This window comes from Saimiri boliviensis, chromosome 2 (genome assembly GCF_048565385.1).
Source record: "Saimiri boliviensis isolate mSaiBol1 chromosome 2, mSaiBol1.pri, whole genome shotgun sequence".
Classification (NCBI taxonomy): domain Eukaryota; kingdom Metazoa; phylum Chordata; class Mammalia; order Primates; family Cebidae; genus Saimiri; species Saimiri boliviensis.
The window spans coordinates 187,258,819-187,271,156 of NC_133450.1; the positions used below are offsets into that span (position 1 = coordinate 187,258,819).

Consider the following 12,338-nt stretch of genomic DNA (forward strand, 5'->3'; position numbering starts at 1 on the left):
GGCAGGAAAATCACTTGAACCAGGAGGCAGAGGTAGCAGTGATTTGGACAAGTCCCAATCATTTCAGGAGGTTTATTTCCCAAAGTTAAGGATGAGTGCCTGGGAGACAGGTTTTTGTTTTGTTTTGTTTTTAAAGACAGAGTCTTGCTCTGTCGCCCAGGCTGGAGTGCAGTGGCATGATGTGGGCTCACTGCAACCTTTGCCTCCATGGTTCAAGCCATTCTCCTACCTCAGCCTCCCGAATAGCTGGGATTACAGGCCCACGCCACCACACCCAGCTAATTTTTGTTAGTATAGATGAGATTTCACCATGTTGGCCAGGCTGGTCTTGAACTCCTGACCTCAGGTGATACACCTACCTCAGCCTCCCAATGTGTTGGGATTACAGGCTAGAGCCACCATGCCTGGCAGGAGACAGGTTTATGCCTTTCTTCAAAGATGGTTTTGAGGTTTTCAATATGTTGGAAACAGATGCTTGGTGCCGAAAAGAAAAATTAGCACTGAGACAAAAGCTCTCTCAGCAAGCAATTTTTATTTCGTAAAGGAATGTAACTTCGATAGCCATCCTGCTACGAGAGTACAATGAACAAAGGAAAAACAGACATATTTATTCTCTGCACATTTGGGGTTGTCTTTACTGCTGTGTCTGATCTCCGTTGGCTGGAGCCAGATCTCACAGCCTAAATTAAAACCTGATCGGCTAACAACTTAAAACTTTTTTAAACAGGTAAGGGGCTTAGGCTGCGAGCTGGGACATGTCTGTGAGCCCATCCAGCACAGATATCTTGGTTAAAGTACAAAGACATAGAATATACTATGTACCTGTAAGCATGGGATATTTAGCAGCTACATAGGATAGGGCTTAACAAAGAGTTATTAGCACACTTACGATTTATTCTTTAACAAGAAAGGAAATTTTGAAGAGGATCTTTTACTTCCCACAAATATTCAAAGGGGAAAGGGCAGATATTGGGTCAAGAGAAATATTTCAGAAATGTGTCAAAAATTCGTCAGTGGATAAAAAGACAAAACTGTTGCATCTTTTTGAGTCTTTGATTAGCCTTTTACAGAATACACAATTTTCACATGAGAGGTGGATAGATGAAACAGCCATTCATGCCTTCATCTGGCTCAACAGATAGGCAATTTTATGTAAGATTCTATAGACCAGGCGTCCCCAAACTACGGCCCGCGGGCTGCATGCGGCCCCCTGCCGCACTTCAGGAAGGGGCACCTCTTTCATTGGTGGTCAGTGAGAGGAGCACAGTATGTGGTGGCCCTCCAATCATCTGAGGGACAGTGAACTGGCACCCTGTGTAAAAAGTTTGGGGATGCCTGCTACAGACAGTGGGACAGAGGAAAGAATCTGATATGCATTAGTCTCAGGTGAACAGAGGGATGACTTTGAGTTCTGTCGTATGTCCTGCACCTGTGAAGATAAGCTACCAATTGCTATCAATTTACGTTCCCAGGATGAAATTCAGCTGAACTGTTTTGGGGTCAAGATCTTGGGACCCACAGGGGAAAGGTATGTAGCGCTCTCTCTCTCTCTCTGTCTTTTTTTTTTTTTTTTTTTTTTTTTTTTTTGAGATGGAGTTTCACTCTGTCACCCAGGCTGGAATACAATGGCATGATCTTGGCTCACTGCAACCTCTGTCTCTCGAGTTCAAGCAATTCTCCTGCCTCAACCTCCAAAGTAGCTGAGACTACAAGCATAAGCCACCATGCCCAGCAAATTTTTGTATTTTTAGTAGAGACAGGGTTTCACCACATTGGCCAGGCTGGTCTTGAACTCTTGACCTGAAGTGATGTGCCTGCCTTGGCCTCCCTGTTGCTCTTTGTAGCCATTTTATTTAGGAAACAAATCAGAGATAGGTTTGTGTGACCTAGTTCTCAGCTTGGCTTTTCCCTTTGGCTTAGAAATTTCAAGAGTCTCTGGCCGGGTGTGGTGGCTGACGCCTGTCATCCCAGCACTTTGGGGGGCCGAGGCGGGTGGATCACGAGGTCAAGAGATCGAGACCGTCCTGGTCAACATGGTGAAACCACGTCTCTACTAAAAATACAAAAAATTAGCTGGGCATGGTGGCGCGTGCCTGTAATCCCAGCTACTCAGGAGGCTGAGGCAGGAGAATTGCCTGAACCCGGCAGGCAGAGGTTGCGGTGAGCCGAGATCGAGCCATTGCACTCCAGCCTGGGTACAAGAGTGAAACTCCGTCTCAACAAATAAATAAATAAATAAATTTCAGAAGTCTCAAGATTTATTTTCCTTTCACACCTCAAAATCATCTATGAAGTAGACACTATTATTACTACCTAGGAAATAGAGATCATGTAACTTGCTCAGGGTCACAGGTGCCAGGGTGAGGACTGGAATCCAGATACAGTAGGCAGATTTTTTTTTTTTTTTTTGAGACTGAGTTTCGCTCTCGTTACCCAGGCTGGAGTGCAATGGCGTGATCTTGGCTCACCGCAACCTCTGCCTCCTGGGTTCAGGCAATTCTCCTGCCTCAGCCTCCCGAGTAGCTGAGATTACAGGCACGTGCCACCATGCCCAGCTGATTTTTTGTATTTTTAGTAGAGACGGGGTTTCACCATGTTGACCAGGATGGTCTTGATCTCTTGACCTCGTGATCCACTCGCCTCGGCCTCCCAAAGTGCTGGGATTAGAGGCTTGAGCCACCGCGCCCGGCCCAGGCAGATTTTAAAGACACCTCTCCATTGTGCCCACTGTCTTTGGGGTCAAGGATCTCTGTTGAGTAGGCTGGCTAAGTTGCCCTGCTCAAAATTGTCTCCTGGTAGTATTCATGCCCTTTTTGTTATCTCCTTACCTTGAGGGTGAGTTGCTTCGGATAAAGAGAATACAGCAAAAATAAAGGGACCTCAATTTTGTGATTATTTCACAAAAGATTATGACTTCTATCTTGCTAGCAGACTCTATTTCTATTGCCTTCTCAGCTTGCTTTTTTTTTTTTTTTTGTACTTTAGGTTTCGGGGTACAAGATTGTTGCATAGGTACGCACATGGCAACATGGTTTGCTGCCTTCATCCCCCCATCCCCCTACATCTGGCATCATTTCTCCCCATGTTATCCCTCTCTAATCCCCCCCACCGCTGTCCCTCCCTTGACCACCCCGCCCCCCGCCCCGCCAACAGACCCCAGTGTGTGATGCTCCCCTCCCTGTGTCCGTGTGTCCTGCTTTTTTTTTTTTTTTTTTTTTTTTTTTTAATGAAATGGGCTCTTGCTATGTTGTCCAGGCTGGTCTCCTACTCCTGAGCTCAAGCCATTCCCAGCCTCCTGAGTAGTTGGGACTGCAGTTATGTGCCACTGTGACCAACTCAGCTTGTATGTTTTGATGAAGCAAGCTGCCATGCTGGAGAGGCTCACATGATAAGGAACTGAGGCTGGCCAATAGACAATAAGGAACTCAGGCTCTAAGTCCAACAGCCCAGAAGGAATTAAGCCCTGCCAACAATCACATGAGTGAGTTTGGAAGTGGATCCTTTCCCAGTCAACCTGGCACTTTGATTGCAGCTTGTAAGAAACTGAATCAGAGGACCCAGTTAAGCCATGCCCAGATTCCTGACCCACAGAAACTATGAGATAGTTTTGTTTTGTTTTATTTTTCTGAGATGGAGTCTTGCTCTGTCACCCAGACTGGAGTGCAGTGGCACGATCTTAGCTTACTGCAACCTCTGCCTCTCAGGTTTAAGCAATTCTCTGCCTCAGCCTCCCCAGTAGCTGGGATTAGGCCCGGCTAATTTTTTATATTTTTAGTAGAGACGGGGTTTCACCATCTTGGCCAGGCTGGTCTTGAACTCCTGACCCAGTGATCTGCCCGCCTCGGCCTCCCAAAGTCCTGGGATTACTGGTGTGAGCCACAGTGCCTGGCCCAATCAGTGTCATTTTAAGCCACTAAGTTTTGGAGTAATTTGTTTCGTAACAATAGACAACAAGCAATACACCAGATGAATCTAATTGGCTCCAACGTTCATGCTTTTCACATTTATTTTTTATTTTTTTAATTTTTTCATTTTTTATTAAAGATGGGGTTTCACCATGATGGCCAGGCTGGTCATAAACTCCTGACCTCAGGTGATCCACCCACCTCGGCATCCCAAAGTGCTAGGATTACAGGCGTAAGCCACTGTGCCCGGCTGCTCTTCACAATTTTATTAGATTGTTTGCTACTACTCTATGCTGTTTCCATGTGACTTTCCATCTTTCTTTCTTTATTTTTATTTAATTTTTTTTTTTTTTTTTTTTTTTTTGAGACGGAGTTTCGCTCTTGTTACCCAGGCTGGAGTGCAATGGTGCGATCTCGGCTCACCGCAACCTCCGCCTCCTGGGTTCAGGCAATTCTCCTGTCTCGGCCTCCTGAGTAGCTGGGATTACAGGCACGCGCCACCATGCCCAGCTAATTTTTTTGTATTTTTAGTAGAGACGGGGTTTCACTGTGTTGACCAGGATGGTCTCGATCTCTTGACCTCGTGATCCACCTGCCTCGGCCTCCCAAAGTGCTGGGATTACAGGCTTGAGCCACCGCGCCCGGCCTAATTTTTTTTATAAAGATGGGTTTTCACCATGTTGGGCAGGCTGGTCTTGAATTCCCAACCTCAGGTGATCCGCCCGCCTTGCCCTCCAAAATGCTTGGATTACAAGTGTGAGCCACCATGCCCGGCTGACTTTCCATCTTTCAATAGATGGTCTCTGCATCCCCTAGGAGAATCCCTGGTTCCATATGAGCTTTGTTTGTTGTTTCTAAATTCAGTCCCAGAATCTAGAAGTTCACCTCCTTTTTACTTACTATTTTTAAAATTACTTTTGAGGCCGGGAGCGGTGGCGCAAGCCTGTAATCCCAGCACTTTGGGAGGCCGAGGCGAGTGGATCACGAGGTCAAGAGATTGAGACCATCCTGGTCAACATGGTGAAACCCCGTCTCTACTAAAAATACAAAAAATTAGCTGGGCATGGTAGCGCGTGCCTGTAATCCCAGCTACTCAGGAGGCTGAGTTAGGAGAATTGCCTGAACCCAGGAGGCGGAGGTTGCGGTGAGCCGAGATCGTGCCATTGCACTCCGGCCTGGGTAACAAGAGCGAAACTCCGTCTCAAAAAAAAAAAAAAAGAGAGACCATCCTGGTCAACATGGTGAAACCCCGTCTCTACTAAAAATACAAAAAATTAACTGGGGATTGTGGTGCATGCCTGTAATCCCAGCTACTCAGGAGGCTGAGGCAGGAGAATTGCCTGAACCCAAGAGGCGGAGGTTGCGGTGAGCCGAGATCGCGCCATTGCACTCCAGCCTCTGGGTAACAAGAGCGAAACTCCGTCTCAAAAAAAAAAAAAAAAAAAAAAAAAAAAAAAAAATTACTTTTGAGACGGAGTTTCGCTCTGTTGTCCAGGCTGGAGTGCAATGTTGCAATCTCGGCTCACGGCAACCCCCGCCTGCCGGCTTCAAGAGATTCTCCTGCCTCAGCCTCCAGATTAGCAGGAACTGCATGACACCACATCTACCTACTTTTTTGTATTTTCAGTAGACATAGGGTTTCTCCATGTTGGTCAGGCTGGTTTCAAACTCCTAACCTCAAGTGATCCACCCTTCTTAGCCTCCTAAAATGCTGGGATTACAGGCAGGAGCTACTGTGCCTGGCTAACCTCCTTTTTAAAAGTTCCCTATTTTTGTGATTTAAGACAGCGAGACTAAATAGCCAGGTATTCCAACTTCCAGCAACTTGGGAATGCCATTTTCTTTGGGGTCAAGGTTTTCTGTTGAGTAGGCTGGCTAAGTTGCTCTGCTCAAAATCTGCCTCAGGGTGTTGCTGCAAATTTGGGTAAATACTGGAAAGATCTGAGTCTTCTCCTTTCTTTCTCCAGGCTCCTGGTTTTAACATTTAGAGTGTCACTCTGATAGCACTTATACCAGTGAGAGAAATCATATGGTAACTAGGTTTGCTTTTAGGGAAAAGACCCTGTTAAATAAACAGATCCTCCCTGCATCTGGCAGGCAGAATCCTTTGGGGCCACAAGAGCCTGAAAACACTGAAAACTGAGCTAGTCTAATGAGGACTGAGTGGTGCTCAACTCTGGTAGCACATTCAAATCATGTGGGGAGCTCTAAAAAAGTAAGATATAAGCTCTACTCCAAACCAATTAAATCACAGTTGTGGTGGTGGTGGTGATATGTATCTCATACTGCTTTCTGCTCTGGCCTTTCACGGTTCCTCACGTGGGTATGCATCATTTTGCCAGAAGTCCTCTGCTTAAAATGCTCCTCTCTCCTCCATTCGTCATTCAGTAAATATTTACGGACTGATTACCATACACTAGGCACTATTCCAAACATTGGAGATACAATGCTGAGCACGAAAAACGGTCTACATAAGAACCTAGGTCTCCAGAAATTATACTTTATGCCCACTCAATTTTGTCTTTCGCCCTAGTTGCTAATTAAACTTTGCTGTGTGGTACCACCTCGTTAACTTAAATTACAGGTTGTCCGCTATGAGGGCTGGACTCTAAGGAAGTCCAGTGGAAATCTTCAATGAAAAGAAACTGTTCTTGGGTGGAAGCCCGGCCCACGGGCCCATGCAGGAGGAACACAGGACTTCCATTCCCGCCTCACACAGGTGAGGTGTATAGGTCCTTGCTCCCTTCTTTAAGCCAGATTAGTGGGCGGAGCTGCCTTCAGTATCGCACAATGGAAAGGAGAAAGGGGACCCCGCCTCCTACGTGCTCGCGGGGGGGCGGGGTCTGGTGGATTGGGCGTGAGTTAATTGGCTGGAGGGCGGGGCGCTATGGGTTGGCTCCGCCCAGACGCTCGCACGGATCCTGGGTGGAATGACGGGAGGGAGTCCCGGCAGCTCCTAACTGCCAGCGATGGCGTCGCGGTGCCGCGCCCAGTCCCAAGCCTGCCAGCCGGTACTCCCCGCTACCCCGAGTTCGTTCAGACGGTGAGATTTGGGGCAGGTCCGAGGCAGCGGCGGGACGCTACCTGCGACCCGGACCATGAGGAACGGCCAGACCGGTGGGGCTGGTAACGGGAGCAGTCGCGGCACCTGCTGAGAGGAAAGAGGGAGCGGCGGCGCGACAGGGGCGCGGCAGAGGCTTGCCCGCGCCTCAGCCATGTCACTGCTCTGCGTGCGCGGTGAGTGCGCGGACTCGGGCGGGGAGGCGGAGTGTCGCGGAGAGGTCCCCGCACCCTTCCAGTGGGCGTCTGGTGACCGTCTCTCCCAAACTTTACATCCCGTCCGTGCTTTGGAGGACGATTATGTTAACAATCATTTATAAACATTCGAAGAGTTCTTTTCCTCTGTTGTTTCCCCCCACGCCGCTGCAAGGGACGATTAGCTCTCCATTCCGGTAGCCATGTGACAACGTTGTTGGCTGGCAGGCTCATATCCTATTAAACAGTGACTGGGGTTCTCTAGTGAGAGTGGATGAGTTCGGAGTCCGCGGATGGTTGGTGCCTGTGAATGGTGGGCAGCCTCCCGTTCTTTTCCTCCTCCTCCTTGCACCGTAACACTACAGTATGCTTAGTAGCAGGTTCTTTTATCGCACTTTGAACGCATTAGTGGTACAACTGTCACATACCTTCTATTGCTTATCTTGTTCTCTGTCATTTCCCTGAGCACTAACGTGTAGCATAGGCTAAGATTATTCTTCTGTTCCACTTGGGAGAATGTGGTGACTGCTTTTGGAGCAGAGCATAAAAGGTATAATTTATTTTTATTTTAGCTTGCATCACAGTAACTCAAGGTGAAGGGCCATTTATTGCTCTTCCCCCCGAGGACACTTGACCCATATAAAAAGATACCTTAAAGCAAGAGCTTTGGGGTTTAAGATGAGGCATGGTGCACGAACTAAGCTCCATGTGGGTAGAGACTGTTTCTTATTACTTTTGTATTCCTAGTGTCTGACGTAGTAGAGGCTTAATGCTGGTTTTGAATGAATGCAAAGATTGTAACTTCAGAGGATTATCTGATCAGAAAAAACAGGGTTTGGATTAGCCATTGAATATGATCTTGGGGAATTCAGGTTACAGCCTATCATATCTGATGTGTCTTGATTGTGAATGAGAGACCATTTATCAACTACAGCCTTTTCCTTGTACCTTTTACTGGATAGAGTTCATATTTCTTTTGGCTCTACAGATTAAAAGCATTGTTGTTTGTGATCTCTCCGATAACAGTGTTTCCCCGAGCTGATGGCAAATGGAACTGCTTTGCTCTGTTCTCTTCCACTGTGTTGTTAAATCTGCATTAACCCAAAATGGATTTGGCCATTTCCGGGGATTATGAGACATACAGTTTTTCTTCTTTCATGGTTCATTTTTCATTAATGAGAATTTTGCTTTGCTTTTAGTAAGACATTTTCTCTCAGCAGCTGGGAATCTATTTATTCCTTTAGAACCCTGCTGCTGAGTAGCAGGATTTGGGAGAGGTTAGGCTTTGCTATGTCTCTTGGACAGTTTAATTCTCTACTGCCATACTGTATTACAGAGCTGGTCCTTAATGAAAGACTCTTTAGGCAGGAGCACTCTTAAATCAGAAATTCCTATTTAACTGAATTTAAATAGCTTAACTACCAGTGTTTTCATTTGTTTTAATAGCAGGCAGGTTTCATTGTCTAGAAATTCTGCTATTTAGCTAACTTCTTTCCGTTTTAATGTTAGGTTAGGCAAGTTCCTTCTTTTTTGAATCTGGAGAAACGAAGATCAGCAGGTCATTGTCTTTTTGAATAGCGATCCAGAAGATTTTAATTACTGTGTAAACAAGCAGGTACCTTGTATGCAGATATTAATATTGAATGGTAAAGTATTCATCCTGGGAAAACTTACAGAAATGAATCAAAATCCATCATTTTATTTCTTTTTCTTTTTACTTTTTTGAGACAGTCTCACTCTGACACCCATGCTGGAGTGCAGTGGCATGATCTCAGCTCACTGCAACCTGTGCCTTCCAGGTTCAAGTGATTCTCATGCCTCAGTCTCTAGAGCAGCTGGAATTACAGGTGTGAGCCACTAGGCCCAGCTACTTTGTAATTCTTGTAGAGACAGGGTTTCACCAAGTTGGCCAGGCTGGTCTCGAACTCCTGACCTCAAGTGATCTGCCCATCTTGGGCTCCCAAAGTGCTGGAATTAGAGGCATGAGCCATTGCACCCAGCACAAAATACATCTTTCTAAAATGACATTCCTTGCATTATATTTTGGCAGTAGGGATGTTATGTTGTGAAAGCAGCCTATGTAGTGATATTTATTACAACTCAATTTCAATTTATCTTGGAGTAGAATGAATTAGAAACTTCCAGTGCAGTCAGAGTTCAAAAAGTAGTTAACTTGATGTAGAAATTGGCAAACTGGGCCAGGCACGGTGGCTCACGCCTGTAATTCCAGCATTTTGGGAGGCTGAGGCTGGCAGATCACCTGAGGTTGGGAATTTGGGACCAGCCTGACCAACAAGGAGAAACTGCATCTCTACTAAAAATACAAAATTAGCCAGGCACGGTGGTGCATGCTTGTAATCCCAGCTACTCGGGAGGCTGAGGCAGAATCTTTTGAACCCAGGAGGTGGAGGTTGCGGTGAGCTGAGATCACACATTGTACTCCAGCCTGGGCAACAAGAGTGAAACTCCATCTCAAAAAAAAAAAAAAAAAAAGAAGAAATTGGCAAACTGGTATTGATGTAATCATTCCTAAACATTTCATTCAAGAAGTCAGTTTTTTTTGTCTTACTCTTTAATCATGCCTTATTGCATCCAGGTTTAAGGCTCTCAGTGTTCCGACTCAAACCTTCCTTGCAGCCTATCCTTATGCAGATTTTGCTCTAGCACTAGCTCTGTTTATTCTTGCCTCTGCTCTGTTCTGCATGTATGCCCTCTGAAATACTCATTGCATATTTTCTGCTTATCTAAAATATATTCTTCCTTTCTCAGCTAACTGTCTACTTTTTTTGTTGTTGAAAACTTCAAGCCCCGAGTCCACAGTGATTTCTTTTTTCTTTAAACCCTCAGAGCACTTGTGGTCCGAGCAGTACCGCTAATTTGGAAATGAATCATATGCTACCTGAAACTGGTATTGTATTGAGATGCTTATGGTGACCCAGACAAAGAAGGTAACAGCACTGGTCAGATTAGATCTGGAATTCTGTGTTCAGCTGTGGTATTTCCTTTTAAGAGGCACATTGAGAAGGTAGATTATTTTAAGAGAGGAATGATTAGAATAATAAAGCATGTAGGAACCAAAGCATTTGAAGAATATGAGAAATTTAGTTCTAGAAGATTTTAGAGGAAGAGGCTCATAAAAGTACATGAAGAGTGTTTTAAAAAACTCTCTTGTAGAAGTTATATCACCATTTTTTGTCATTCCAGAGGACAGAACTGGGACAAGTGTGGATCAGTGGTTGAAAATGACAGGAAATTGGATTTTAGCATAACTTAAAGAAGAGTTAGGGTTGTTAATAACAAATGAAATGGGCTACTTAGATTTTTTGACACTAAACAGAAATCGAATGAGTGATAAGAATGTTCTAAAGGGGATATTGAACTATTGAGTGGGTGATTTGACTTGATTTTTTTTTTTTTTTTTTTTTTTTTTTGGTCTTTTGAGACTGAGTCTCTCTTTGTTGCCCAGGCTGGAATGCAACGATGCAATCTCAGTTCATTGCAACCTCTGCCTCCTGGGTTCGAGCAATTCTCATGCCTCAGCCTCCCAAGTAGCTGAGACTACAGGCACGTACCATCATGCCTGACTAGACTTGAATTTGTAAGAAACCACTCTGTTATAGAAATCACTTAGTCTTTCTTCAAATATTTCCTTAAATATAAAGAAATATAAAAGTCTTTGGCTGGGCGTGGTGGTTCACGCCTGTAATCTCAGCACTTTGGGAGGCCGAGGTGGGTGGATCACCTGAGGTCAGGAGCTCAAGGCCAGCCTGACCAACATGGAGAAACCCCATCTCTACTAAAAATACAAAATTAGCCAGGTGTGGTGGTGCATGCCTATAATCCCAGCTACTCGGAGGCTGAGGCAGGAGAATCACTTGAACCCAGGAGGTAGAGGTTGTGGTGAGCCAAGATTGCACTATTGCACTCCAGCCTGGGCAACAAGAATGAAACTCTGTCTAAAAAAAAACAAAAGAGACTGGGCGCGGTGGCTCAAGCCTGTAATCCCAGCACTTTGGGAGGCCGAGGCGGGTGGATCACGAGGTCAAGAGATCGAGACCATCCTGGTCAACATGGTGAAACCCCGTCTCTACTAAAAATACAAAAAAAAAAATTAGCTGGGCATGGTGGCATGTGCCTGTAATCCCAGCTACTCAGGGAGGCTGAGGCAGGAGAATTGTCTGAACCCAGGAGGCGGAGGTTGCGGTGAGCCAAGATCACGCCATTGCACTCCAGCCTGGGTAACAAGAGCGAAACTCCGTCACAAAAAAAAACAAAACAAAAAACGAAAGAAATATAAATCTTTAGTATGTTTTGATACAGCTTTACTTATAATACCGATACTTTTTTGGGGCTTCCATAGGGACCAGTACCATGTGAACAACTCCAGTAAGGTAAATCCAGGATTTTGTTGGATTTTCATTGTCTTGGTATTCATGACCAAGTTTCTCCAAGCAAATTATAAACATTTTTAGAACAGAAACTTTCCATAATATTTCTTTGTAATTTTCACAGTGTTTATAACAGTGCTTAGTTAGATAATTTAACTATAGATTTTCCCCCCTAAAATTAATATATGCAGGCCAGGTCTGGTGGCTCTCACCTTTGGAAGGCTGAGACGGGTGGATCACTTGAGTCCAGGAGTTCGAGACCAGCCTGACCAACATGGAGAAACCCCATCTCTACTAAAAATACAAAAATTAGCCAGGTGTTGTGGTGTACACCTGTAATCATAGCTACTTGAGAGGCTGAGGCATGAGAATTGCTTCAACCCAGGAGACAGAGGTTGCAGTGAGCCGAGATCACGCCACCGCACTCCAGCTTGGGTGACAAAGCGAGAACTTGCCTCAAAAAAAGGAAAAACAAAACAAAACAAAACAAAAATATATATATATATGGTGATACATTGGTAATTAGAAAAAATTAAGAAAATGCAGAAAAGTGCGAAACAGAAAATAAAAATTTTCATGGACCTACCTCCTGCCAATACCATTGCTAACTTAAAAAAAAATTTTTTTTTTTTAAAAGATGGGCTCTCACTATGTTGCCCAGGCTGTGTTTGAACTCTTGGGTTCAAGTGACTCTCCCTTCTCAGAATCATAAATAGCTGGGACTACAAAGGAACACACCACCCAACTATTGTTAACTTTTTAATTCATTGTTTTTGTTTTGATTTTATTA

The 12,338-nt window shown here is 44.9% G+C and overlaps 1 protein-coding gene across 5 annotated transcripts in view; it reads left to right on the top strand.

The window, feature by feature from the left end:
* Positions 1 to 6,792: 6,792 nt before the first annotated feature.
* Positions 6,793 to 12,338, top strand: part of UNC13B (unc-13 homolog B) — a 237,284-nt gene continuing 231,738 nt past the window's right edge. For 3 of the 5 annotated variants that reach the window (XM_074395017.1, XM_074395018.1, XM_039474777.2), the window contains exon 1: positions 6,800 to 7,142. In XM_074395017.1, the coding sequence (XP_074251118.1) occupies positions 7,121 to 7,142 (22 nt within the window). In that variant the 5' untranslated portion in view covers positions 6,800 to 7,120. Of the gene's footprint in view, positions 7,143 to 12,338 lie in introns of all 5 variants that reach the window. The other 2 variants (XM_074395019.1, XM_039474778.2) reach the window with 2 other exon arrangements.